The sequence below is a fragment of the Carassius auratus genome, chromosome 42 (assembly GCF_003368295.1).
Source record: "Carassius auratus strain Wakin chromosome 42, ASM336829v1, whole genome shotgun sequence".
Taxonomy (NCBI): domain Eukaryota; kingdom Metazoa; phylum Chordata; class Actinopteri; order Cypriniformes; family Cyprinidae; genus Carassius; species Carassius auratus.
The window spans coordinates 14,105,718-14,132,744 of NC_039284.1; the positions used below are offsets into that span (position 1 = coordinate 14,105,718).

General features: G+C 37.6%; 2 protein-coding genes across 7 annotated transcripts; both read right to left on the minus strand.

The window, feature by feature from the left end:
* Window positions 1-3: 3 nt before the first annotated feature.
* On the minus strand, window positions 4-18,993 carry LOC113060747 (F-box only protein 34-like). Of its 6 annotated transcripts, XM_026229906.1 has the most exons (5): window positions 18,792-18,993; window positions 17,392-17,482; window positions 16,977-17,089; window positions 8,749-8,901; window positions 4-3,222 (listed from the first exon to the last, which is right to left on the minus strand). In XM_026229906.1, exons 3-5 carry the CDS (start codon window positions 16,985-16,987, stop codon window positions 1,152-1,154), a joined length of 2,235 nt encoding a protein of 744 aa, XP_026085691.1. In that variant the 5' UTR covers window positions 16,988-17,089; window positions 17,392-17,482; window positions 18,792-18,993; the 3' UTR covers window positions 4-1,151. The 6 variants fall into 6 exon arrangements, with proteins under 6 accessions (XP_026085691.1, XP_026085696.1, XP_026085693.1 ...); XM_026229911.1 differs by lacking the exon at window positions 16,977-17,089 and having other exon boundaries at window positions 18,792-18,992; XM_026229908.1 differs by lacking the exons at window positions 16,977-17,089; window positions 17,392-17,482 and having other exon boundaries at window positions 18,792-18,991.
* Window positions 18,994-19,777: 784 nt separating this feature from the next.
* On the minus strand, window positions 19,778-26,233 carry LOC113060759 (galectin-3-like). The gene is made up of 6 exons (XM_026229925.1): window positions 26,086-26,233; window positions 22,423-22,433; window positions 21,935-22,333; window positions 21,696-21,784; window positions 20,881-21,049; window positions 19,778-20,589 (listed from the first exon to the last, which is right to left on the minus strand). Exons 1-6 carry the CDS (start codon window positions 26,159-26,161, stop codon window positions 20,431-20,433), a joined length of 903 nt encoding a protein of 300 aa, XP_026085710.1. The 5' UTR covers window positions 26,162-26,233; the 3' UTR covers window positions 19,778-20,430.
* Window positions 26,234-27,027: the final 794 nt, after the last annotated feature.

Sequence of the window (27,027 nt, forward strand, 5' to 3'; positions counted from 1 at the left end):
GGATACAAATTCTTCAAGATATACTTTATTGAAGTAAAATGCCTTAACAGGCAGAGCACAGCAATGTCATTAACAATTTTTTAAAATCTGACACTCTTTGGAAAACAGTATATTGCAATATTTTTTTCTTTTTTCAGATGGTGTTCAGTTAGTCACTGTCAAGATGAAGAAACTCTCTTCCCACATTCAAATGTTTTCTGTCAAAAAACAACACATCAAACAAGGGAGATTTCAATACTTAAAATCGGAGAAGAATATGCACTCCGTTCACATACGGTTGTGTATTCACATACACACACGTTTTATAATAAGACTCCTACTGCAGAACAAGAGCGTCCATTCCATATAGATATCTATATACACAACAAAAAAGTTAGCATAAAAAAAAAAAAGGCATTTTACCCCATATTAAGATTAAATGCATTTCACACCACACTCGTGCCATCATTCATCACCATGTTATGATATATAGGATTCTTTTCTATGTACAATGTAAACATCTGGGCTCAGAATAATCTCAGAAAGTCACGAAGTCATTTCGCCACCTAGTATCCAAGGAATTTTTAACGGTACAAAGAGGTGATAATGGAAGATAGGGAAATGGAGCAAATGTATCAATTACTCATTGTGCCCTTGTTTAAAGATTCCCTTATGGCCAATGAGTTAATCATGCATACAAGTACACTGGGAGATAAACAGAACTGCAATGCTCAAAATTTTTCAATATTAGGCCGAGTCAAATTCAGTGCAGGAAATAGTCAAGGTGTGTTACAGAAAAAGAATGGTGGGTGGATTGAAAAAAAAATTAAAGTTAGTCAGTAATGCTTACTCGAAGTAAAAATCATCAAGCAGTACCCAGATAGAACTCTGCAAAATTCAATCTAAAGGTTAAAGTGCAGACCAACAATAAGGACCTGAGAAAGGTTTTCGACAGGAGAATTGGTGACTGGTTGGCAGAGTAGAAGCTCAAAGACCCAGCAATCTCTTATTAGGTTTCAGCAACCTGGAAGTAAGCACTATACATCAAAAGCGCACATGCTCATTGGCAACACATAGGCACTGGAAACAAACAGCCTACTCACACTAGTTAAATCACACATATACACAGACCTCAGAAATAAAACCCTCACTGCAGTCATCTTTCTTGCACTTTACAAATCCTCATCAGTATCCCTGTTTTTCTTGTAAATTGGCATGTTGATGCTATGAAAGGCAGGGACCCAGCGGTTGTCATGAAGTCCTACATTGCAACCAGGTGTGTCTTTGTGAGATCTGCGGCAGCACATCCAGTAGCCTGGGCCATATGGTAGTGCCTGGCAGTAGGGCTTATGATGCCAACGGCAGAGAGAAACATCACCTCGTTCATACCGCTTTTTGCACTGCTTGCAGGGATCATCTTTGTAGCGTGGATCACTCACCCAACGAGAGTCTGCCGGCCGTATGTCGTAACTCTCAATGATAAATTTAAAGTAATGGCAGGTGCACTTGAGGGCAGCCAGACTCTCAGTAGGCAGCAAGCAGAAGATCTTTACAATGATGTGGTGCGGCAGGAAAGCCATGTACTGCTGAGGCTCCAAAAGCAGCTGGATCTTGAAGCGAGCTTCTAGAAATTCATGAGACACCACGCGGCGTAATGGAATAGGTACAGGCTCCTGACTAACTAAGCAAGTCCCCCCTCCCTTGGTCTCTTCTAAGTTTGGATGATTTTGGACACCCACAAGTCCATCCCTGCTCTCCTCTCTGAAAGACACTGAAGTGTCGACAGAAGACTCAAGGTACTGGATGTGAGAAGGCTCTTGGTTTTGCAATCTGCTCTTTGATGAGAAGGGCAGTTGCTGCTTCTTCGGAGGCTGAGGTGAAGATTTGGCAAAGAACAAATTGCCTGGTATCGGTTCCTCACTGCACTCTGAGCTGGCATCCTTTGGTGAAAACTGCACGGTCTCAGCAGCTGTGCTAGTTTCTTGTCTTGAGATACAAGAACTTTGTTTCTCCTTTAGGGCACAGCTGTCAATCCCACACTGCAAGGTCTCTATCGGCTCAAGGGTCATTGGTGGGGAACTCAGTTTGTTTAAATCACTATCCAGTGGGACCCTTTCAACTCTACAGTCCTGAGAGACAGAAGGTGACACTGGTTGTGACAGCAGCGAGTAAGGTTCTGACCCAGCCAGAAGCACACGCCCCACCTTCCTCCGTAAGCTGCTGTTTCGAGAAAGGTCTCCTCCACCTTCTCGGAGGCTTTGTCTAGTCAGGCATTGCGACTCCATCTTGGCCACCATATCCAGAACCCGAACAGACTCGCCTTCCTCTTCCTGGACCTCCAGCTTTTCTGCAACCTTGGACTGCTGCTCTGCAGGCTGAGGGATGGTTCCAACTTTAGACAAAGTGATGGTGCTGGTGCTGCGTAAGAATGGGACTTTGGAGCTCACCTGTTGGTCGCTGGCTCTTTGCTCCAAGTATGCCACCATCTCCACCACAGAAAGCATCTTTTCATCTTCTCCCTCTGTCCTGACTGCATCCTCAGCAACTCCTTTGCAAGGACTGACATTCTCATTGAGGGTCTCCTGTTGAGATACTTTAGGCATTTCAGTTTTTGGAGAAGAAGGTTCCATACTTTTTGACTTGTCTGGGTTTCCAGACCTTCTCCTGCGCTTAGCCACAGACCAGTCACCATCCCAACATCCTTTGTTTTTCACAGAAACAGTCCGCAGCTCTGGGGCAATGGCTTCTTTTTCTGAGGTGTTGTCAATAACACCACTGCAAGTACTGCCACACTTCTGAGATGCAAAAATGGCGATTTTCTCTTTTGTGTTCCCAGGTTTAATGACAGCCCATATATCCAAAAACCCTTCTGCATCTTCTCCTTGGTAGATCCTAAATGAGCCTTCATTCTCCAAACCAGTCAAAGGTGAGAGCAGAACTAAAGAACTGGTAAATGTTGTGACAGAGGATGCTCTGCTCTTGTGAGCCCAACTAACTCTAGTTTGTCCATTACTCCCACTGCTACATCGGAGGGTGTTGGTGGAGATGACACTGAGGGGACACCGGTTGGCTGTGCCGTTGCCAGATGAGCCCAAGAGCCCACACTCCTGGCGAAAGCCCCACTCTTTCCTGAGCACTCCCTGCTGGTCGGCATGGAGGCCTCTAGTTCCATCATGCACAGATTCCCGACGCATCTCTTTATCTTGTGGTTTGGGGTATGGCTTGGGGTGCATGGTGGTAAACCTAAGAAAAAGGTAAAAGAGACCATTTTAAAACAATACAAGGTGTTCCACTAAAAAAAAAAACGGTTTAATAAACAAAAACAAAAAACACTTTTACTATTCCAAGGTAACATAAGCATCTTAAAGGAATCTTTCAGTCCAGTAGAATTTTAGTCCATTCATACAAATTACAAAGTTTGTATTGTATGGGTTTAGAAGACTTGAAAAGCTCAGTACAGTAATCTCATGCAACTACCGTAACAGCTCCTATAAAACTCCAGGTTATAGTAATTTACTGCCCTCCTGGGCAAATTCTAGGCACCTTCAATAGAGGAGCTGGATGGGCTGCGGTCCTCATTCCCAGGGGATAGCAGTCCACTTTTAGTCTTGGGCAATTTTAACATTCATCTGGACAAGCCTTATGCTACAGACTTGCTCAAACCGCCACTACAAGCACTCACAAATCAGGCAACCAACTTGACTTAAATTTACACATGCAATTGTATTGCAGAAAACATTTTAGTAGAATCCCTACCTATCCCTGACCATTTATTCATTACATTTAAGCTACATCTTGCTACCTGTGTGCAACAAACCCTTATACCGGTTACTTTTAGACTAAACCCATGCTCCCTTTCCCTCCTCCCATTTTCCTCTGTAATATACTCCTCACTTTTCTCACCAACCCATTTCTCTTCTCTGGATGTAAATGCATCAACTGACACTTTATGCTCTATTTTAACCTCTTATCTAGACAATATTTGTCCTCTCTCTAGCATGGGCTGCCCCCTCTAACCCCTGGTTATCCAATGCTATTTGTGAGCACGGGAATAAACTCGGGGCAGCAGGGGGGAAAAAAAAGGTGCAGATCAGAAGATTTGGCAGACTCAAGTATGTTTCAGTCTTTGCTTTCATCTTTTTTTGCTGAAGTTCATACTGCCAAATCTTCATATTTCCACAACAAGATCAACAGTGCTCCAGACACACATACCTGTACTGTAATCTCTTTAAAACTAAATTCTATTAAATTAAAAATGTAATTCTTTCCTCTGTCCCCCTCCACCACCTCCTACCCCTTCTAGAACAGCTGATGATTTTGTCGAATTTTCACAGACAAAACTAGAACAATCAATTCTCAGCGCCGCGTTAGCCAATCAGGAGCTTGCTTAGAAGAAATTAGTTTAATTAAATAAGGTCCAAAGATTACCTGTTAGATTTACCCAAAACAAATTATATTTTATGTTGAACCAATGTCAGAAGGACTAGCTGAGTTGAGAGTGATCTAGGCGGATACATGATCACGGAGCTCCCGCTAATCGCCTGGAGCGGACGGTCTCCGAAATTGGCAAAATACATTTTTAAATAGGCGCCGTCTTTATAAATAAACTGCACATTTGAGTTTAAAACCAACTACATTATTGCCTGAAATACTTTTAAAACTACATTTCATGACACGATAACAGTAATATTTAGAAAATTATCTGAAAAAATGGTGGCTGAAATCACAATGCTGCGTGAACTCAACTGGCAGAAGCCCCTCCCATGACGCAAGTTCACATCTGTTGTGAAGTTAATTTCACGCGCAAATGAAGCAAATAAACTTAATGTTCAAGCATCCAACTATGTGCGAATATCGCGATTTATTTGCGCAAGGCGCATCTGGTGTCAACAAATAGTAAGAAGAATCATATCGGTATGTATTCTCCAATTGTAAGTCGCTTTGGATAAATTAGTCTGCAAAGTGACTAAATGTAATGTAAATGTAAATATGGGACGAGCTGAATGGGATTTGAAGCCCGACAGTCCAGGTTTACTACATGCTGTCCCTGTATGGACAAAAAGAAAAATATTCTGCTAAACATTATTCTGTGTTAGCGGATCATACAGGCTTGAAACCGGTTGAGAAAGTGAACTATTCCTATAAGATGCATGTCCCTAGTCAATAAAAACTAGCAATACCAAAAAGTAACTTCTTTAATGTGCCTACTTTATAATTTGCAACAGAACATTCGGTTTATGCACATTAGCTGTAAAACACTAAAATAATGAAACCATAGAATCTAGAGATGTAAACTTCAAAAATGTGCTGGTGCCAGCCATCAGTGCAGCAGGTTCTTAGTAATGTATTTAGCACGTGATTGTATAGCATCTGCAAATGGCAAATAACTCCAGAAGTATTATCACAGTGAGCACAAGGGATAGCTGTTCCCTCTGGCCCTTAGGCTGACATAATAGTGGCAGAGCCACCCAGGTCCAGACACAGCTGGGCTCTTACACAAGCACTCAGCTGACACAGACCCAGCTGCCCTATAAACAAGCCTGCGGCACTGCCAATAGCAGTATCTAGTGGGAGGACTGAACTGAAGTGCATATAAGGCATTCTTCCACTGCAGATTCAGACCTGATAAAGTGGTACTGGGGATTCTCACGTGACTTAACATGGGATGGCATTTGGTCAGTGTGGACCAGTTATTTCATAGCCAAACTGAGAGTGGGAGGCGACTTGCTCACTCGACAAGTGTGGAAGAACTTGGGCTGCAGCCATTCATTAGATAGCAAACATGTAAAGAGGCATATCCATTGACAAGTTTGAATACCAGTTGGTGCGGGGGTTCTCAACTGGTTTGGCTATTGGACCCAAATTTTATCACACTGGTTATCACACTCTAGAGGCCTGAATATATTTCATACATACATACATACCACACACACACACACACACACACACACACACACACACACCAGGCTCGATCAGAATATTTATTTGCACTCAGGGGAGCTTCAAAGGTTTCTACTTACAAGGTGTTTTTGCAGCATTGAGTAATGCATCACAGACATACTGGTGTCTCTTGATTCCTTGAAATGCAATGTTAATCAGAATCCACTAACTGCTCAACACACCAGAGTTTTTTTTTTTCCAGTTTGGAGTTATACAAGCTCACGAATCCTCATAACAAAATGTGGATGTAATGTAAAAAAGAGATTTATTGTGCAGTGTAGAGAGCTTCGTTGAATATAATAGAACTTTGTGAGATGGCATACACTGTCTGACTACAACAATTTTCCCAGATTTTGCTCTATTTTATCTACAAAAAATAGTTCCAATAAAGTCACAGCTGAACCTGATCTCCAAGCGAATCTAGTGAGTCAATGACTCAATTACCCAATCACAGACATAGTCACTTGCTTCGTTTGTGAATGAATCAGCCGTTCTAACAAATCAACTCAGTGATAAAACCAGTGACTTGCGCGATCTGACCTCCTGACAGTTTTTCATTTTTAAAATATCACCATTTATTATTTCTATTATCAAATTATTATATTTCTATTATTAATTAGAAATATTTGTTCTATTAAAAGTAAATTTAATATTTCTATATTCAAAATGTTATACATTTAAAACATTAATCTCAACATGAATTTATTAGTTTAACTGCACTCATGCCTCTGAGCCTCATTAAACATCTTTAAATATACCTACATGCCATTTTGTGTTCTTTGCCTCCACTGTAGTGCAAATTAATTTAGTTAATACGGATTTCATTTGATTGGTAAATTATTCTTCCTATTCTACAGTCATTTAAACATATTCAAAATTTGAGCGTGCAATGGTAGAGTGTGAATTAAGAGCGCAGTATAACGTCTGACAGAATAGTTTGTTTTTCTGAGATGAGACTTTATTTCTTAAGTTAAGAAAAGAACGATAGAATAGTGACACTGACATTAGGCACAATATCTCCTCTGACTGCAGATACTGAATCTGGACAGCACTTTTTTCTCCATCTTTACTTATACTGCATCTGACAGAAGTGTCAACAGCTGTCATTCAAGTCTTTCAAAATAAGTCTTGCATAAGAAAAACATTAGAAATCCATTTTTGTTGATGTTGATTCTTTGACTGTACACTCCTCGACTCACTTTTGAGTCTTGACCCACCAGTTAAGAATCACTGATTTGTTGTGTCCTTGGAAAGCTTTCATGGACCAGCACATCTCCTTCTGTGCCAACCTTCCATTGTGACAAACAGCAAAAGAGGCCAATCTGTAAGGTCAGAATCATTTTGTTGAACTAGTGTCTTGGACAAAAAGTGGGACAACACAAAAGGCAAGTCAACAGTGGCTTTGATTGTCCATGGATACGGGCACACACATATTTCCTGGTACAACCCTGCCTCGGATTTCCTGTTCTTGCAAAAAAATTGGAGCTAGCAATGCTCAAATACAGTATATTCTCTTTAGAGTTACATACATTCAGCAGTTGAACATAGTTTGACCAGACATAAAGGACAAGGTAGTCTGATAAAAAACATCAGGACTGAATAAAGGAAGTTAATGGATTGAGTTAGCTAGCTTCCCCATTTGTTCATGAAATGATAAACATCAAAAGGTTAAACATGTAATTTGACTTATATATTGATAAAGGACAAAATACCACATAAAAAAAACCATAGAACTGTACCGATTAGCTGAAAATCTCTAAAGAACTTCCCAGCTTGCAGAGGAACACACTGCAGAACCATAGCTGGACGGGAGTATGATTACCCTGGAGGCACGCCAGGTCCTATCTGGCGCTCAAATGCTGATTTTTACCCATTACACAACCTGGAAACAACATTCAGCTGCCGCCCAGCCCTTTCCCTCAATGCACCCACAACTCAGAGTTTCCTTGAGACCACGGGCCAAATAACATGTGAGCTAATGATAAGCATTAAGTAAAAATAAAACAAATACCCACATGTGAAAAGCAAAATATCAGAACAAGTTATGTCAAAGGATAAAGTGAGCTCATACTGGAATCAGTACACTGCTTCAGTTAACATGAGATTTGTTTGCTCCCCTCTTCTTGTAAGCGCTCAAGACTTCCTCTACAAGGGGCCTGCCAGAGGACCCATCCAAATGATGGGAATGGACGGGGAAGTGAACAAGGATGAGGTCACAATTATCAAGTCTACTTTGCTCCAATTATGTTGTAACACTCTGTTCTTCCTTGAGAAAAGGCTGAAAATCTGGGACTGCACACACGTGTTGCCACAGTCTACCTCTCATGTATCTTAGTCAGACAAGAAAACAGAGTGGCAATTAAAGGCGAGATGGAAACAGGATCTCTCTTTTTGCGAAGCTAAACAAATGCAGAACAGCTTGTTTTTCTCCTTCTCACAGTATAATAAAAGCAAAACCTTTCTTTAACTGACAGACATATTAGGAAGGGAAATTGTCTACCTGAACACCAGTTCTACCACAGATCAACACAAAATCAATGTCAAATCTACATGGTAAGCATCTCTAAAGTTTTTGTTATAACAACACATTTTGTTAAGTGTCAATGTTGGCTGTCGTGTCCAATCAGATTAATAAAAATCACTATGGATGGAAGGCGACATCCATGTTGATGATGATGAAAAGATGAAAGAGTTTGTTGTTTTTCTTTAACTGAACAGCAGAAACCAAAATGGATTCATTCAATCTAAACAAATGAAAGAATTACCATCAAATTATCCTTAAAATGTGTGATGGCATGTATAGGCTTGAGTGAAGTAAGTACTAATTACCTCCAGACTGATGGCGGACTGGAGGCTCGTAACCGTGGCTCCCGGTAAGGGGTGGGGCTGCAGTAACTGATAGTTTCACATTTCTGAGGCATTAGGCTCCTCCCACCAGCACGAGCGATGTCTCCAAACAGAAGGGTCAGGACTCCAGCCTCACTGCAAAACAACATGGACAAAATTAAGAAAAGTTTGTTTTTTCAACTTGTCTACACAACACATGTAAATAGTCTATAATAGGAGAGTTATGAAACATAAGACCCTTACAGTATAGACTAGAGTTGTTCCGATTCCGATACTAGTATCGGAAATATCTCCGATACCACAACAAATTCTGGCATCGGCATCGGCGAGTACATGAACCCATATACCGATCCGATACCATTTTCTTAAAAAATACCTAGTTATGACCGCAAGCTTTGCCTAACCGCTGCACGGTTCTTCTTCGCTGCTCTAAATGCATTGAAAACACAGGAAGTTGTGCTGTGTTGCCACAAGCAACCCCTGTTTAGAGCAGCGAAGAAGAAATGAAAACGCGTTAGCAGCCCTGATCTATATATGACTGGATCACTCATCACATTCTAAACTGCCAAAAGACAGTGAAGCCGCTTCTATATTATAGATCAGTGGTTAGCAGTATGTCTCTGTAGTACCGGTAGTTACAGACTCTCAAGTATATTCAGTACCGGCAGCTGCGTTCAGTCGCTTCCGTGTAAGTCAAAGCGCAGGGCTCCAGACAGTAGCCGAATATATACTAGTGTCTGTGAATATTAAACTGCAAAATACTATTTAAATATTACTCCCGCAAAATCTACATCTCTGTGGGTGACTGGCACAGATGCGCGAGAGCTCGCTGTTTTGTAGTCTCTGCTGTGTGTCATGAGGACACGAACGCATAAACCGTCACTTCATGAGAATTTACCGTTTCCTTTGAGAATACTGTCATATCATAAACACAGACACTCAAAGATCTTCATGGCAGCCCATTAAAATAAATGTTTGGTTTACATGAGTAAATTGACAATATATAAAGCTACTGTTGTAGCCTACAGTAATAATAATACGTCTCTATAATAATAATAATTATGCCTAGATGGTTGCTTGTTTTTTACTTGTTTTGTTGTAAAGAGATTATCTGATTAATAGATCTTTTTTTATATTCCTAGACTTATTTGTTGCAGTTTTTTTATACAGTTATATTGTAAAACTTAAATACCTTTTTTAGTTTGCGGTGTTAGATTTTTGGCTGCATTTGAAGTTCTTTTTTGCATATGAAAATAAATAATACTGTCAAATTCATGTTAGATAATAAAAATACTGTAATAAATACAGTAGTTCACCATGTATTTGTTCATGTTTTATTGAGGGATCTGTCTGAAGCACACCATAAAAAGAATTCTAGCAATTTACACAGGGCTAGTAGTATATACAGCTGTATATACAGATACACACCCAGGTATCGGATCAGTACTCGGTATCGGCCGATACCCTGAGCCCAGGTATCGGAAAGAGAAAAAGGGTATCGGAACATCTCTAGTATAGACTTACTACCAACTATAGTATTTTATAGAATAGTTAATTTCTGATATTTTGTATTAGTTTGTACAAGCAGTAAAAGCATCCATTGGAACAGCTGAATCTATCTAAAGATCCTTTCATGGGACACTTGACTCACTTACTTTTAACCCCTCTCAGTTCTCCATCTGTGGTCTCAAAGTGTCTCATGTACATCTTTGTACTAGCTCATATTTGGTAATTTACTAATCAGTTCTGGAACGTTGAAGCACTTCTCATGTTATGGTATCCCTAGGTTTGCAATGCCTTTGTTGTAGTATTTATAATCTGCAAGTCACCTTTTTAACATCTGCTAAAAACATTCATAATTGTATACAGATTATGCTTAATTACAGTGTAGGTGGCTTAGGCAAAACCAAATCTGCATACATTCATTTTTGCCCATTAACCAAGCGGATTCATCGACAATTTTAAAGCCAATACGGAGAGAAAACATTAATATTTTGAAATCTGGCACAAACATGTTTTCTTGCACCTGGTTTTCATGAGCTAATTTTTGAAAGTTAGCAGCATATGTAAACACACTCAATGACCCCTTCAGGTTTTTAAAGGTTGCACTATGGCTAGTGGCAAACAAAAACACATTGTGACACCAGTTTGCAATCTATACATTCTAGTACCCAGAGTATTTTGTAGTGGTAATTTTAACCACTTGTAAGGGCTACAAATGCTGTGCCTCAACAGAACATGAAACTGTACATTCCAGCGAGATGGCGTGGTTATGGCTGTGATGCATTATGGGGTCTAATGGCAGTTATGGAGTATTTCATGTCAAAAAGAATTAAGTCATGGTCACAGAGGACCAGAGAGTTTTGTCTACTGAAAGTTTGGTAAACTCTGACTAGTGAATTTGCACAAGGAATTAGAACAAAGCACAGATTGAACTATTGGGTAAAGCTCAAATCTACATGGTTTGCAAAATGTGAAGTGTCTGATGTTCAGTTTCTCAGTTCTGCATTCACAAAGCATAATATGACCACAGTTTAACTTACATAGCCAATATAGTATGCACGTATCAACTACTTGCTTACAAATATATATATATATATATATATATAAACACTAAAAAAACTAAAAAACAAGCTGCAGTAAGACTTTAATAGTATATCATATTAAATTATAAAAAAAATAATTCACATTCTGACAGTCAAACTACAGCTCAAATGATTATGATGGACATAATCTGGAAACAAAAATAAAACAGCATAGATAAGTGCATGTGAAGCAGAACAGAACACATGGATCTGGATTTCTTATGCCCATTCCCTCTCCAGGGGCTAGAAAAGCAGTAAAGCAGTTTGTTTTCAAAGAGATACTTTATCCTATGAAGAGCAGATAAGCCTGAAAAAAATGTTTTTGAAACATTATCCCTGTGTCCCATCCATAAGCCAACAATGAAACACTGGCTAATAAAATGGTCACTGGCTGAGCTCACCAGTGATGACAAGATTACACCGTCTCAATGGAGAGACCAAAACAAAGCAGAGATCACTTCATTTCCTCTTTCGATCCATGCGTTTAGAGTAAAAGCATGTACATGCAGCTCCTGCGGCAAACTCACAACCTGCACATTGTCAAAAAAGATCCTTAAAACAATGACAATGTTTCTCAAATGAGTGACCGTGACCATTTTAAACATGCGTGTCTTTTGTTTACTCACATGTTTCCAAGCTATTCGACAAGTCAATGCATTGTAAATTCCTCTGCTCTGACATGTGCACTGTATTCCATTACAGAGGATAGTATGTACACTGTCTCCAGCACAGCACGTGGTTATATTGGTCTGACTGACACCCTCCAGAACTTCACCTAAGCAGCTGTGATTGGCTGGGACAGGAGGGCTCCACTTACAAGCACGTGTGTGCCTGTCGGAGGAGATAAACACAGGTCGAATAAGGAGCCAATGGGCTATTCAAGATTGCTGCATGCCTATAAATGGCAAAGATAATCAATACTTTTGGACCTTCTCTGAAGAACGCACATGGAGTGCACAGTCTGCATGCACACACCACACAAACTTTACATTCAGTGATGCAAGCAAAACAAGACGTGAGAAACTCTGCCACAACAAAATATGCACACATAACTGCACAATGTACGCATGACATCCTTTAAAGACCGGAGAACTTCTCATATCACACTTCCTTTACCTGAACTTGCTCACGCTTTTCCAAAAACAATGGCACACATTCAAAAGGAGAGGAGGGGCGGCTGCTAAGCTTACACAATGCCATTTCCAGACGGTCTAAAACAGACCAGCTGCTACAATAGCGTTCATAGATTTTTCCAGAACTCAGGCCCTGTAAAAATGTAAGAACATAAATCAAAGAACCAAGCACCTCTCATGGTACAAACCCAATCATTTTCAGCTGCTCTCGCAAACAGAGGAGGCTTTGAGTTGGTCGAAAGTGTCTTGGAACATTTGGTCCAAACCAAAAGCAATAAAGATACATGTCATGTCTGCAAGGCCATGTTCAGAACTCTAAAATACTGCACACTGCAAAGTATGCAATGTATAATACTAAATATTTGTCAAAAATGGTATGCAAAAAAAGTATGTATTGTTCAAAGATAAGCATTTCAACATGACCCTACTAAAGTGCCTGCTTAAATTGGAGATAATCTTTTTAATTTCAAAATTTAAAAAATATTTGTAGTTTAAGCAAAATGTAAGTCAAGAGAGAGTTAACAGCGGTTGATATTGATAATAGTCCCAATGCATTCATCACACAGGAAATTAATTGAAGTGGAGCACTTTGCACTGAAAGATGCACTATGCCACATGCAAATTTGGTCACTCAGCTATTCTGTGTATAAAGATAATTTACAAATTGCATACTAGTGTTGTAAAAAAAAAAAATGCAATTCTATTCATATAAATAAATATAAACTGCTTGAAAGATATATCCTATGTGCAATAAAACCACTGACTACCAAAACAACAAACAAAACAATCAAGCTCAAACTAGTATGCATTCATGGTTTCGGTCCTAAAATTTAACCCACCTTAACACACCACAGCAGTTCACTTCCCACTGGTTCTTCAGTACAACTTCCCCTTCTCAGAAACACTTAAGTAACTCAAATCCAGCAAAAGGAGTAAATATATTTTTCAATGCACTTGGCATATGGACAAAATCCACTTTTATATTTGATTTGGTTCGCATTCAGTGCAACGCACTAGGGAGTTTTCTTTCCCATAACTGAGCTGTAGATGAGCTGCGGTGGAGCTATTGTGCAATGATTTGCCTTCTCAAGTTGCCTTCCTGGACGTTACTGAATCACAAACAAACTTGTGATTATCTTTGCCCTCTCTGTCCACTGTTTTGTTGATTTCTGACCCAAATACTTGGTTGATATATATGCTGCTGATGTTTAATATTTAATAAACTGCTAGCTTAGCAGTCAATAATAAGACATGTACGTCCAAATTGATTACAAATGTGAAAGTATAATATATAACACCAAATCTCCAAAGCAGCAATTTTAACATAAGATTATCATGACAAATGAGTGTTTGTTCTCAAACAGACTTGTGTAACTATTCAGTGTTTGCATATGATATCAGAAGACTATCTTATAGTCAAAAAACCAACCAGTGTTAACCACTCAGCAGATTTAACTCCTCTGAAAGAGGTCAACAGTAGTTCAGCAAGCTAACAAAGACAAATCGATCCATCTCAAAGTCCCTAATGGAGACATCTCAACAACTACCTGTGGAGTCTCTGATTTCCCAACAGCCATGGCTCTGAATTCCAGATCACAACAGAAGTTCAAACATGCTCTTTAATTGCTTCTGTGGCACTTTGATGGACCGTTCACGATAAGGGTGTGTGAATGTGAAATCATCCTGTTGCCAAATACTACGCTGCTACTCTGACACCATACTAGGAATAGTTAGGTCAGGTCAACAAGCATATCCACAGCCCAACCCAATACGACCAGCCAGGATAAGCAGCATAAAAAATTTAGCACCAATATACATTCACTGCATGACCTCAGACAAAACCAGGCCTTTAAACGCTCTTCGCCTACTGAAACCTGATATGTTGAACACACCTTGTGCAGTCAGCTTTCCAAGACAAATGTGTTGCCATTGAAACTGCTATCTGTCTTCTCTCTCACTCTCCTATTAAATCACCCAGTGTCATAAACCTCTGTAATGAGCAGAAATGTGAACACAGCCGTATGATCTCATTAAGAAGGTGTGCCAGCTACGCTAATGTTCATAGTTGGAATCGACAGTCTGTCTGCAATGAGTCCTTCCTTGAGGAATGCGAGTTTAGCATGAACAAAACAATACTCTAAAGTGAGCTTGTGTATGATGGATAAGTAAAAAAGAAAGCCAAATTTTCAGCATCATTAAACCAGTGTTTAGCGTTACCGTTTTGTTTGTTTGTTTGACTTTTGGGATTAGAGGTCGACCGGTCTGATTGGTTTTACATTAAATTACATTTGTCCCAAATCATTGTTAAGGTACATAATGAATTCACCTTAGGCTCTAAAATTGTGTATTGTGGATTATTCAGTGAAAAGTTTGTCTGTGGCTCTATAACGTCTGTGTGCTTCATACAGAGAGCTATAATTTAGATCACGCACTCTTTTTCCATTTTGCTCTTTTTCGAACTCTGAACTTCAGACTCATCTATGCCTCTCGGTTCATTCTAGACGTGAACTTTTGGCCATTTGCTGATTAAATCAATTTTTAGACCGCCGCTTGAACTGAACGCTACGCATCCGGTGGGTGATACCCAATTTGTCCTAGACGCAACTCTGCACTTTTTGCCCATTTTGTGTCTAACATTTTATTTTGATTAGATAATCATCAAATGTCCTAAATAGAATAAAATAAAGTTTAAGAGTTTACATCCAATATCCATATGCATTTAATTTAAATGCTTTGGCCTTTATGTAGATATTTAAGGATGGCCAACTTTAAGCTTGACTGACAATATGAAATGTTAACATTTTACAATAAGTGTCCATTTGTAAAATTAACTATAGTTTAATAAGCTTTATTAAACTATATACTTAAAGTATTATTCCTTGTTAGTGTGTTAATTTCCACATTAACTAATACATTTTTAAATGTTAAAGTTGCTTTGTTAACATTAACTGTAAAAACAGTTCATGAACTATGAACTTTAATGATCAATATATAATTAATATTTAATATTAATATTTTTATTAATTTACAAAGTATGGCTCAGTAAATTTCAGTTAAACAGCAAAGCCCTATTTTTGTTTTTCTTCAATATCCATTTAAAAAACTATCAGTTCATTAATTGGTATTGGCAACTGGCCAGTGCAGTCCAACCTAGCTATCGCTAAAATTAATCAGTTGACCTCTATTTTGAGTGGCAGCGTATATCAGTGTATCTTATAATAATAATAATAATAATAATAATAATAATAACAAAATAAAAAATAAAATTGGTAAAACTTTGAAAAAACCATTAAAGTACTTTTCTAGGAAGGAGTGCCTAGTAGCATTAAATACTTGTGTCTAAAATATGCTAAATGGTTAATGATATCTTATGGAAATCACATGCTGGCAACTGTCCACCATTCAATTAAAACAACAATAATAAAAATAATAATAAACTGAACATTTTAATTGACTAACACAATATTGCCCATTTACACAAAACTAACCAAATGAGGTCAGCTTGTATACTGGATCTTGTCATTGTAAATATGGAAAGAACAGCCCAATTATTCAGTCCACCATTAGTCATCCAGGCAAGTCACTGGCTGAATTTAAAAAGTGTGTAGTTTGGTATCTTTATTGTTCACCTCTTCCCACAAATGTATTAGACCAAAAACATTAGGTCAAACAAAAACAAAGAGTTGGTCAGAGGTTGACGGGAAACCTACATGCATTAAAAGTGCATTAATAATTGTGGAAAACAAAGGCTCAGGATTTCACAAGCCACCCAAATAATGCAGAGTTTCTCAGACACAGCTCTAAATTTCACCACACAAATACTTCAAAGCATTTCATGCTTGATTAAAAACACACTAAACCCCAGTTCCAAAGGGGGCAATGCAATCCAAACCACAAACTATACTGCAGACCTGCCTATGTTCAAGACAAAAGCTTGTCCCAACCTGCTGGGTATTTCTTCCATACGAAAAGTTTGTATAAAAGCTTTCAGTGGTTTTCAGAGTGAGGTAAGGTACACCTTTCTGCTTTCCACTTCCCTTTAGTTGCCACATGACCCCAGGCCGAGTGGCCAAACAGGTTTTCTTTAGCGGTGTAAGCAGTCCAGTTGTCAGACTTCCCTTGCAAAAGGGAACTGCGTTCAAACAGGTGGTCTGGCACAACAATATTTTATGAAGTGCTCACTTAACTAGGTATATTCTCATTGCATTGCATAAGGAAAACAGAAAAACAACATCAAAAGGCGGCTACTGCAATTCTGCACATTTCACATCGACACCAGTTCCTTAAATCAATACTTTTGCTTGCCAAATAAACCAACCTCTTTATTAGCCTGATAAGAGGAACTGTTTAAATGTCTCATTAGAAATGGTCCAAGACTACATGCTAGATTTTTGTGGCATAAGTAAAATAACTTGTCAAAACACCAAAAACTTAATTTGTATATAATCAATGTATAACAATTGCTGTATCCCTCTGTATCACATTAACTTGCCTAAGAGTCATTTACTGGCCTGTTTGGTGTTGGACATTCTGGGTTGTGTATTGCTAAATGTATGCTTGCTTCAGGATAACTTCACACATGTTCTGCAACTCCCCAGTGTAGACCTTCCAGAAAAAAAAAAAAAAAACACTTACACTTTGACGCACTGACCCACTTAAAATAAAATGACCTGAAAAAGTAAATGCACATAAATCTGACATAACACTGCCTAGCTAATAACAAAAAGGACAGCACAAAATATATGCGACCACAAACAAAACAACCCTCCACTACCTCATCATCTGTTAAATAAGCATGAGCACATTTATCACATCTTTAACGGGATGTATGGGCTGGCTTTGACATGCCACATAACAGCTGTCCGGCAAAGATAAAAGCCACTCTTGCACTCCTGATCTGCAATTACCAAAACTGTAGAGCTGCAAAATGCTTGTTCCTCCTCCCTCATTATGGAAAAACAAGGCTTGCAGATCAGCCCACTGTTGGTAACAACTGACCTGTTAAAAACAAGTCAGGCTTTAGATCAAAAGTTGGCTGCAAGCTTGACTTCAGGAAGGAAAACTTGCACGCGCACACAAACACACACACACACACACACACACACACAAGGGATTTATCATGCTTCTAAAGTGTCTGATAATCAATATGCAAAACTGACTTTTCTGTAATGACAACGAATGCCAATAGCTTAAAAATATATTTGTAAGTAGCTTTTATTTTGTACGAAGAATGCAATTAATAAGCAAATGTATTTACCTCATCTTTTGGTCAAAATCGGTTACATTTTTTCTGTATCTGTTGAGACTGATGTGCTGGTGTCAACACCTTGCACAGGAACAAAGTTCACAAGTCTAACTAAGTAGTTAAACATTATATGTTCTTTGCTATTTAAGTGTCTCACTTCCCTCCAACAATTTGCCATGTTTTCTCAGGTAAGCTAATGAACATGGACACCATGATGTGTCAGTGTTTGGGTTTAATGACAGCAATTTAATGAAGTAGAAAGATCTCAAAACTCATATCCTCATTATCAGCCTGTATTTGTGTTCATATTATCATAACAGGACTAAGGATGAGTTTAATTCAGCATGCTTGCCTAAATTCACGTTTGTTATTTAAAAGCCTTCAAGAATCACAACCTTTCAAATGTGAAAATGTAAATAAGTAAATAAATAAATACACTTCATTAAAATCAACACATACAGACCTAAAACTTAAATGGAAATAAATAACAGAGAAAACAGGAACAGGCCATTGCACCAAAAAAGTATGGACCACAAGTTAAACATCAGATAATTTCCACTTACTTGTTCCCTTTAAAAATAAGTCACTGAAAATAATATATATATATATATATATATATATATATATATATATATATATATATATATATATATTAAATTTATAAATGGGAGACGTCTATCCTAATTAGCACTAAAGCTAACTGACAGAAACGCCATCACATACATCTGCTCTTTAAAGGAGAGAGAGAAAGAGTACTTTAACGACCATAAGCGCTTAAATACACATGCATAATAAATACATAATCAAAAAATAAGTCAACTTAGGGTGTATAAAAGGATGTATGTCCTGTTTTGGGGGTGTTTAAATGCTAGTTCCGCTCAGCATATGCCAAACCGAGTCAACAGGGGACAAACACGGAACAAATGCTACATTTTCGTCACTTTATATGCAAGTTAAAGCAATTAAAACTCAGTTTAACCACATATAAAGGTAACGTTACTTATGACTGACACGAAGGCGTAATAAGCCAACCATGAGGAAGTAGAAGACTTAAAAACTGACCTGAGCAGAAATAGAATAAAAGTCGAAATGGAGAAGTGAATTCAACGCTGATGGGAGAAATTCTTCGTCGCCTTGTTCTTCTGTCTTTACTGGGATCATCTCATCTTGTCATAATTTTAAGTCGTGTGTCCTTCTCGACTCAATGCTTCAATTCTGCGTGCGTGCGCGTGATCAGACCAGGTGAGCGCGCAGAGGGCACTGTCTTAAATATCGCGAGCACGCGCATACAGACACGGGAGCGAACGAGCATGCACGAAGCCACCCAGTACAGAAATATATAGAGCACTGCTTGTGATGGGCAGGTGTGGGTTTTTAAATTGCATACATTTGTGGAAGCTATTGCAGGAACATTTTTCTTACCAGCAGTAATAACCCATTAAAATATACGCTCTTTCAGAAAATATATGTGTGGTTGTTCAAATAAGGTACCTTTTCTGTCCAATAGGATGATTTGATTAATTTAATGATTTTTATATATAGAAATAGAAACACAAAATGGTGAAATCAAAAAAAAAAAAAAGTTTATATACTTATTATTATTCTGTTACATAAGTCATTAAAAACAAACACTTGAACTACAAAAATCTTTAAAATCACCCTATTTGACAGATTAGTTACCATATTTGAGGAATCTCACATTTTCTGATAGATCATAAAATTTAAACAAGAAAACACACTATATATAATTAACATGAGGCATTCTAATATAATATAATCTGATATAAGTGGATTAAGATAGCTATTGTGATCTAAAATCACAATCACAACACAAAGAAGCATTCTTAAAATGTGTGCACATTAGTTATAAAATGCTGGAGGTTTCATCTGTGGGCTGCAACAGGGCTCAACTCTTTGAAGATTCATCAGGTGCTTGAGGCACTATATAAATAGACCTCTGCATAATTGAGGTCAGGCCTATTAGATTTCTCTCAGGGCGTCTCCGACAGACTGTTTCCATGATTAAAAATGTAACACTGCCTTGACTTCAGTTTATGTTGCTGTTATTTTATTTATATTAGGAGCTGGCAGTAAAAGTGTAATACACAGATCTCACCAAGGAATGTAATTACATGCACACAGGGTTTACATCTGTTGTTGTTTCTTTAATCATGGGATCGTTAAACCAAGAAGAACCTTCTTTGACACCGATTACAATAGAAGGTTATGTACATTCATAGAATCCTATTATATTCCAGTTCTAATTTATCACTAATTACGCATTATTCTTGACTGGCCAGTATCACATTCCCCACTTTGATCACCACAGACTTTGCGTATAAACTAAGTATACTAAGTGTATAAACAATTGTACTTCAACATCATATTATCTCATGTATCAATATAAAACAAATTTGGTAATTTTCTGTAAAAAAAATGTTTTTCTTTAACTCCATCATTGAACCTTATGACAAACCAACCCTCTCGGATAATAACAGGCCCACCTAGAGGTGGTAAAGCTAACTACAGCATTGAGGAAAAACAGGATTTGCTTGCAAATTGATAACACTCTTGGATTTGCAGGAAATATAAACTCTTATTGACACACATAGTGCTTAAAAAAGATGATTACTGGAGGTGAAGTAATTTGCACATGTGGTTAGATCATCGCATATTTCTTTGTTAAATCTGTAGTGTGATTTCACTGCAGCGTTTCCACATTTACAGAGCTGAGGCTGACATCACTGTAGATACTAAGATCTCTGATCTGGTTGAGCTCACGGATCCGATGTTTGTATTCCAGAAGGTGTGATTTGTTCACAGCCACTTTGAATTCAGTGTCAGTGCATAAGATCTTCAGCTGAAATTAAAAGCAAATTTAATCAGGTGCAATTTAACAAGCATGCAACAGAACATGTAGTTTTGACCAAACATGGCAGGACAAAACAAATTCTTTTTCTTTTTTGTTGCAGTATTTTAAGAGATGCTATTTCAGGACCTCTTTATCTGTTTTTATCTGTTATCTGATATCTTAGACATTCTCTGATGTCTTTAAACACAATGAGGGCCCGACAGTAAATATTTAAGACATTTGTTCAAAATAAAACCACTGAGATGAAAAAGAAACAAAATTGTTTGATGCCATGCTCACCTCAAAAGGCTTTCCTGGGACAAACGGGAAGGAGGGGACCTCGCGCTCTTCTCTGCCCCACTGGTTTCCAATCAAGCTGTTTCGCACAATCGCTTGCCTTCCACCTTCATTGAACCGGGGGTTTAGATGAAACGCAATGTCGTTGCCTCTCTTTAAATTAATGGTGATACTAATTGGGGAAGAGAACATAAGAATACACAGGAATGCCACAAAATGTTTAACCGCATTTAACATTTCCATCCATGCGGATTATGCAGTTTTAACAAATTAATCAACTTAATGTTATGCATATTTGTCATACATAAGTAAGATTTCTGTAATAGTTCTAATAATAATTTTTAGTTGTGAATATTACTAATAATACTAATTATTATCAGTACTGATGATAATTATTAGTCGTATTAGTGCTAGTACTAGTATTAGTGAATATTTATTGTTTCACAGCTAGCCATGTTTTAACAGTTTTCAAACTTTCGAACTCAATGAGTGTAAGTTTTTTTATTTTTAAGTAAAAGATTTATGCTGATTCTAAGCAATTTGAATAAATGCATTTTGAAAAAAATATTTAAATACAATTAAATAGTTAATAATAAACCAGTGTATTTCGTTTGTGTATGACTGACGTATATGCTTCACATTAAGTTTATTAGTTTATGTTAAAGCTGTGTAATGGATGAAATTCTATATGGAATTCAACATATACATCTTAAATTTAGACTTAAATATTAAATAGTTAATATACTCTATCATCAATGAAAGATCTTTGCTAAACTGTTGTATATACTGTATGTATGTGTTGTTGTTGTTGTACTTACTTATTAGCATTGGGTTTGACCTCTCCAACGATGGTGATGAGCATCTTGTTATAGACTCCACTTTGCAGTGGGAGGTCAAATGGCACAGTCTTGCAAAAAAATGTAAATACAAATACATAAAAAAGTAGAAACCAAGAACCACTATATCGTATGTAACACTTTAAAAATATCCAAAATATAGACCAAAGAACAAACTCTATGATGGTTGTACAAATCCAAGGAAAGTGAAAACATCTCACTAGTGCTCTTGGAGCTTCACCAGGAGCACCATAAGGGCCGGTTTGTGGTGCAGGTCCAGGCCACCCAGGAGCTGTAGGCTGCCCAGGCTGTCCAGGCCAAGCTGGTTGGTGTGGCTGCCCTGGCCAGACCGGTTGGTTTGGCTGACCAGGCCAGGTGGGGTTAGCGGGCTGACCAGGCCAGGTGGGGTTAACAGGCTGACCAGGCCAGGTGGGGTTAGCTGGCTGACCAGGCCAGGTGGGGTTAGCGGGCTGACCAGGCAAGGTGGGGTTGGCTGGTTGGCCGGGCCAGGTGGGGTTAGCGGGCTGACCGGGCCAGGTGGGGTTGGCTGGTTGGCCGGGCCATACTGGGCCTCCTGCCTGCTGATTATTTTGTTGTGGGAAGTCAAGGGCATCTGAAAGCTAAAACGGAACATAATGGAAATTATAACATGGAATTTGTTGTGCTAAATAAGATAAATAGAATTATTGAAATGATAAAATGTACTTACATCCATGATATCTGAAATTCACACAGAGAGAAGATATTATTAATTTTGCAAAAAAAATATAATTATGCACTGGCCTTGCTATACTGTTAGCAGATTAAAAAAAAAATTAATTAAATTTTTATTTTATTAAATTCAATTGAAAATGTACTCGCCCTCAGGCCATCCAAGATGTAGATGAGTTTATTTCTTCATCAGAACAGTTTTGGAGAAATGTAGCATTATTTCAGTTGGATTATATCAGTTTATATCAATGGATCCTCTGCAGTGAATGGGTGCCGTAAGAATGAGAGTCCAAACAGTTGATAAAAAGCATCACAAAAATCCACAAGTAATCCAGACAACTCTATTAACATCTTTTAATGACTCTTTTGTAACGTCTTTTGGCCAGAACTTACAGTTTGATTTTAAAAACATGCTAATGAAAAATTTATTACAAACATGCAGCTTTTCACTTCAGTAGATGTTAACTTGTGGACTGGAGTCTTGTGAATTTTTGTGATGTTTTTAATTAGCTTTTTGGACTTGCATTCTGATGGAACTCATTCAATGCAGATGATCAGTAGGTAAGCAAGTGATATAATGCTGTATTTCTCCAAATATATTCTGATGAAGACCCAAACTCATTTAAACTTTGGATGCCCTGAAGGTTAGAAAATTTTCAACATATTTTCATTTTTGGGTGAATTAATTAAATTAAGCACGTTCACAATCCTGAATGCACAAGGGTAATCTTTTCACTAAAACATAACATCGTAGTCTCTAACATTTAAACTAAGGTTAATTAGGCATTTAAGTGCTAAAAGTTAAGCAGTTTTTAAAAACGCCAATAAATTTGGTCAATGTTTGTTTAAAATGATGTAAAGTTTATTACTGGTTTCCCTGGAGTACATTACATGCTTCCATTTTTCTATGACTCACTCGTCCGTAAAACCTCCCACCACACCCACTGCACTGAGCCAGAGGGGATGCATGATGATTACAATAGCAGATAATGCAGTATTATTATCAAACTCTGTGAATAGTAATAAATGCACACTCTTAACAGAGATGCACGTTAAATAAAATAAAGTTCCTTTGAAATGGTGCATTATAACTTACATGACTAACATGTTTTGGCTTTTAAAGTAAGAATGTGGAGTATTTGTACAAATTTTCACACTGAATAGTTGCACATAAGCATACATCTCTACAACCTCAGATCAATCTAAACTATTCCCCTGTAGCAAAAGTTTATCTGCATTCAGTTGCCACTTGAACACTGCAAGTTTAGACTCGTCAGTAGTTTCACTTGGACTCTGAATCACACGAAGACATGTTTAAATCTTGCAAAAGTAACAATCTTTCTTTCAAAAGTCAATATGAAGATTGTTTGAAGATCAAGAGAAACATTTAGTCAAGCGTATCCAGATGTTTGACTGATATGCTAATGTAAGAAGAATGTATATCACTGATTCATGTTAACATGGTAATGTTTATGTAATACTGATTTACAATTTACTGAAAGGAAAAACATGAATTTAGGCCTGTGGCTCACATGAAGGCATGTGTTTTAAAACTAGCAAAAGTACAGCTAAACTCTATCTTTCTTTCAAAAATTGTTGGTACACACCTGGGCCTGTATTCATAAAAACATCTTAAGACCAAAAGTAGCTCATAACTTGCAGATTTAGGAGAAAATCTTAAAAAAATAATGGGCATGTCAATCCTAGAGTATTTCACAAAGCGTTTTAGCTCTAAAACTAGCTTCTAAACCTGTGAAAGGTTAGGAGTAGTGAAGAGGATGCCCAAGTAACTAAGATCAAATCACAAACTATCCTAAAATGTCCGTTGCCATCAGTCTGCCTGTGAATATTAACATTTTAGAAACATTTGATGATAATGACCTTTTAAAAAGGTATCACCTTTGGTTTTGGAGGTTATTCCAACTCTACATTTTCCTTTGGTTATATCCTTGTGTTGATTAACCATTTGGGCAAGAAGTAGGCTAATAGCTGCTCTTGCGTCCAGTTTTTTTAAATTAATTAATTTTATTTTATTTTTAAGTTTAAATGTATTACTATTAGCCATGATTATTCTACTTTGTTAATCAAAAGTCTGTTTATGATTGTGCATATTCACTAATTGTTCATGAGAAGCATACATGTAAGAGGCTGACAATTAGCTGAACATATATTTGTTTAATTAGTGACACTTAGCCTGCATTTTAAAATCTTTATTTGAATGTGGCAAATTTTTTATTTTTAAACCTTTATATGTGGCAAAATCATGCTCTGCAATTTTTATATGAATAAATCACTGACAGAGACACCTCCCCTATCAGCCAATCACTGTGTGCATAATTAGTCCATAGCAACAAGGTCAACCCCACCATTATTATTAGCTTTTAAAAAAAAAAAAACATTTGAGTTTTACAGTTTTTGAATCCATTCAGCTGATCTCCGGGTCTGGATTTGAAAACGGTAAAACTCAACTGTTTAACTCCAGGGGAGTTGGAAAATTAGCCTATTTTCAAAAAAGGTGGAGTGTTCCTTTAAGACTTCTATCTAGTAAAAGTTTGTCTCAGCAGCTTTGTGAATAGGTTTTACAAGAAAACTCTTAGCTAAAAACTTTTACTGCTATTTGGGACAACTCTTAGAGGTAAGAGGCCCATATTTATGCAAGCTAAAAGCTCAAGGTCGCTTATCTGGAGTGTTTGTACCTTAAACTAGACTAGTTGTTCACAAACAGATGTACTGTATGCTGAGCATATAAAAAGCTACAAAACTGGTATCTCGTCAGATAAATCTGATTATTACTCAAATCCTATCACATATAGTGATGGTAATGTAAAAACTTTTTTTCTGTTATGAACTATATTTTAAAATGTCGCTGCCATTATGGTTCATGGTCTCATCTCTGCAAGTATTGACTACTGTAATGCTCTTTTTATGGTCTTCCTGATAAACTTTTACACAAGAGACAGTAAGTGCAGAACTCAGCTGCACGAATAATCAGAACTCCTGGAACAACCATCCCCTGTTCTCCAACAACTGTACTGGCTTTCGGTTAAACTGCGTATACAATTCAAAACTGTGCTTCTTCTTATTAAGGCATTACATAACCTGGCTCTTTCTTACTTAACTGACCTACTTTTGACATATACTTCCTCTCGAACTCTAAAATCTCGTCTACATTCTCTTTAGTTCTTCCTCGTACACGTTTGTTTGTCTCTATGGGATCTCGAAATTTTAGCTACGGTGCTCCTCATCTGTAGAATTTACTTTTTGTAATAGTGACTCTCTTCCTCCTTTCAAATTTCGTATGAACACGCATCTTTTTAGGCAGGCACCCCGGTGATATTTTATGTATTCCCTAATGGTTCTAAAACTATGAATGTGGGCTTTGAATTTTATTGTTGCTTGTGTTTTATTTGCATGTAAGTTTTACTTGAGTAAAGGCGCCCATAGATACAATTAATTATTTCTACTACTACTATTATTATTTGTAAAACTATCAAGATGACTTTCATGTTAATATGAGAGGACCACTTTCAGTTTACATTGGCAAAACTCAACAGTTACACAAATCACTATGCAAACACAAACACCAAACTCAAATCTATTAACCTTCACGCTGCTTAGAAAGTTTTGAAAATGAGAGAGGAAGCTAAAAGAAGGCAAATACCTGTATTTGTAGGTGTCACACAGCTGCTGTTGTGTAGAAGCAGTAGGTATAGACAGGAATTCCGGGTGGAGTTCATAAACAAACACACGCACGCGCCTGAAAACCCCCAGCCCTTCTGAGAAGAGACCGCACCCACGTGTTACAACATAGGGCTGATTTACATAGGGAAATAGACGAGAGGACAGACTAAATAATATTTGTAACAATGTGAAACGCTCTTATCATCTGTATATTGTTGGCTCCTCTATGGTCTGGAGGTTATGCGCCTCTGTTCATTTGAGTTGCTTAACCTCCGGTTAAGGCTACATGAGTTTTATGGATTTTTCTGAACAAAATAACAGAAGAATGAGAGAGAAAAAAAGCCAATTTGTCTTGGCAACTAAGTAGCGGAAGAGCTGTTCATAGTTCAAAACATATGTTGCATTGCATGGTAACTGGCATTACATGACTGTTTTTGTAGTGGACACACCCAATGAATGAAAGTTTATTAAATCCTTTAGGCTATTCATTTTTTTTTTTCCATTTTAGAGTAGTGCAATAATCAAAAGTGATTAATTAACACAAATTGCAGTATTGGGACAGTGTTGTGACCAAAAAAAATACTGCACAAATATAACAAAATAACATTGTAGCTTGTTTAAATTCACAACCATTTACAAAAGGCTCTGACTCTGCTTACTCATGTGAAGCAAATTAATTTAAACAGTATCAAAGGAGTTCCCATGCATGCTGTACACTTCAAAACATGAGCTTGTACCATGATGGTGACCGAACAAACTTAGGGTTACAGGATTATCATCATAACAATCATTGATATAAACTTTCTTTCTCAAAATAAGGCTTTGATCCTGAGTTTATGAAGTGTGACATCAACAGCCAATCATATGCCTGGAAACTCTGACTCACTTCTTGCGAGAGAGTCAGTGTGATTCACTACCAAAG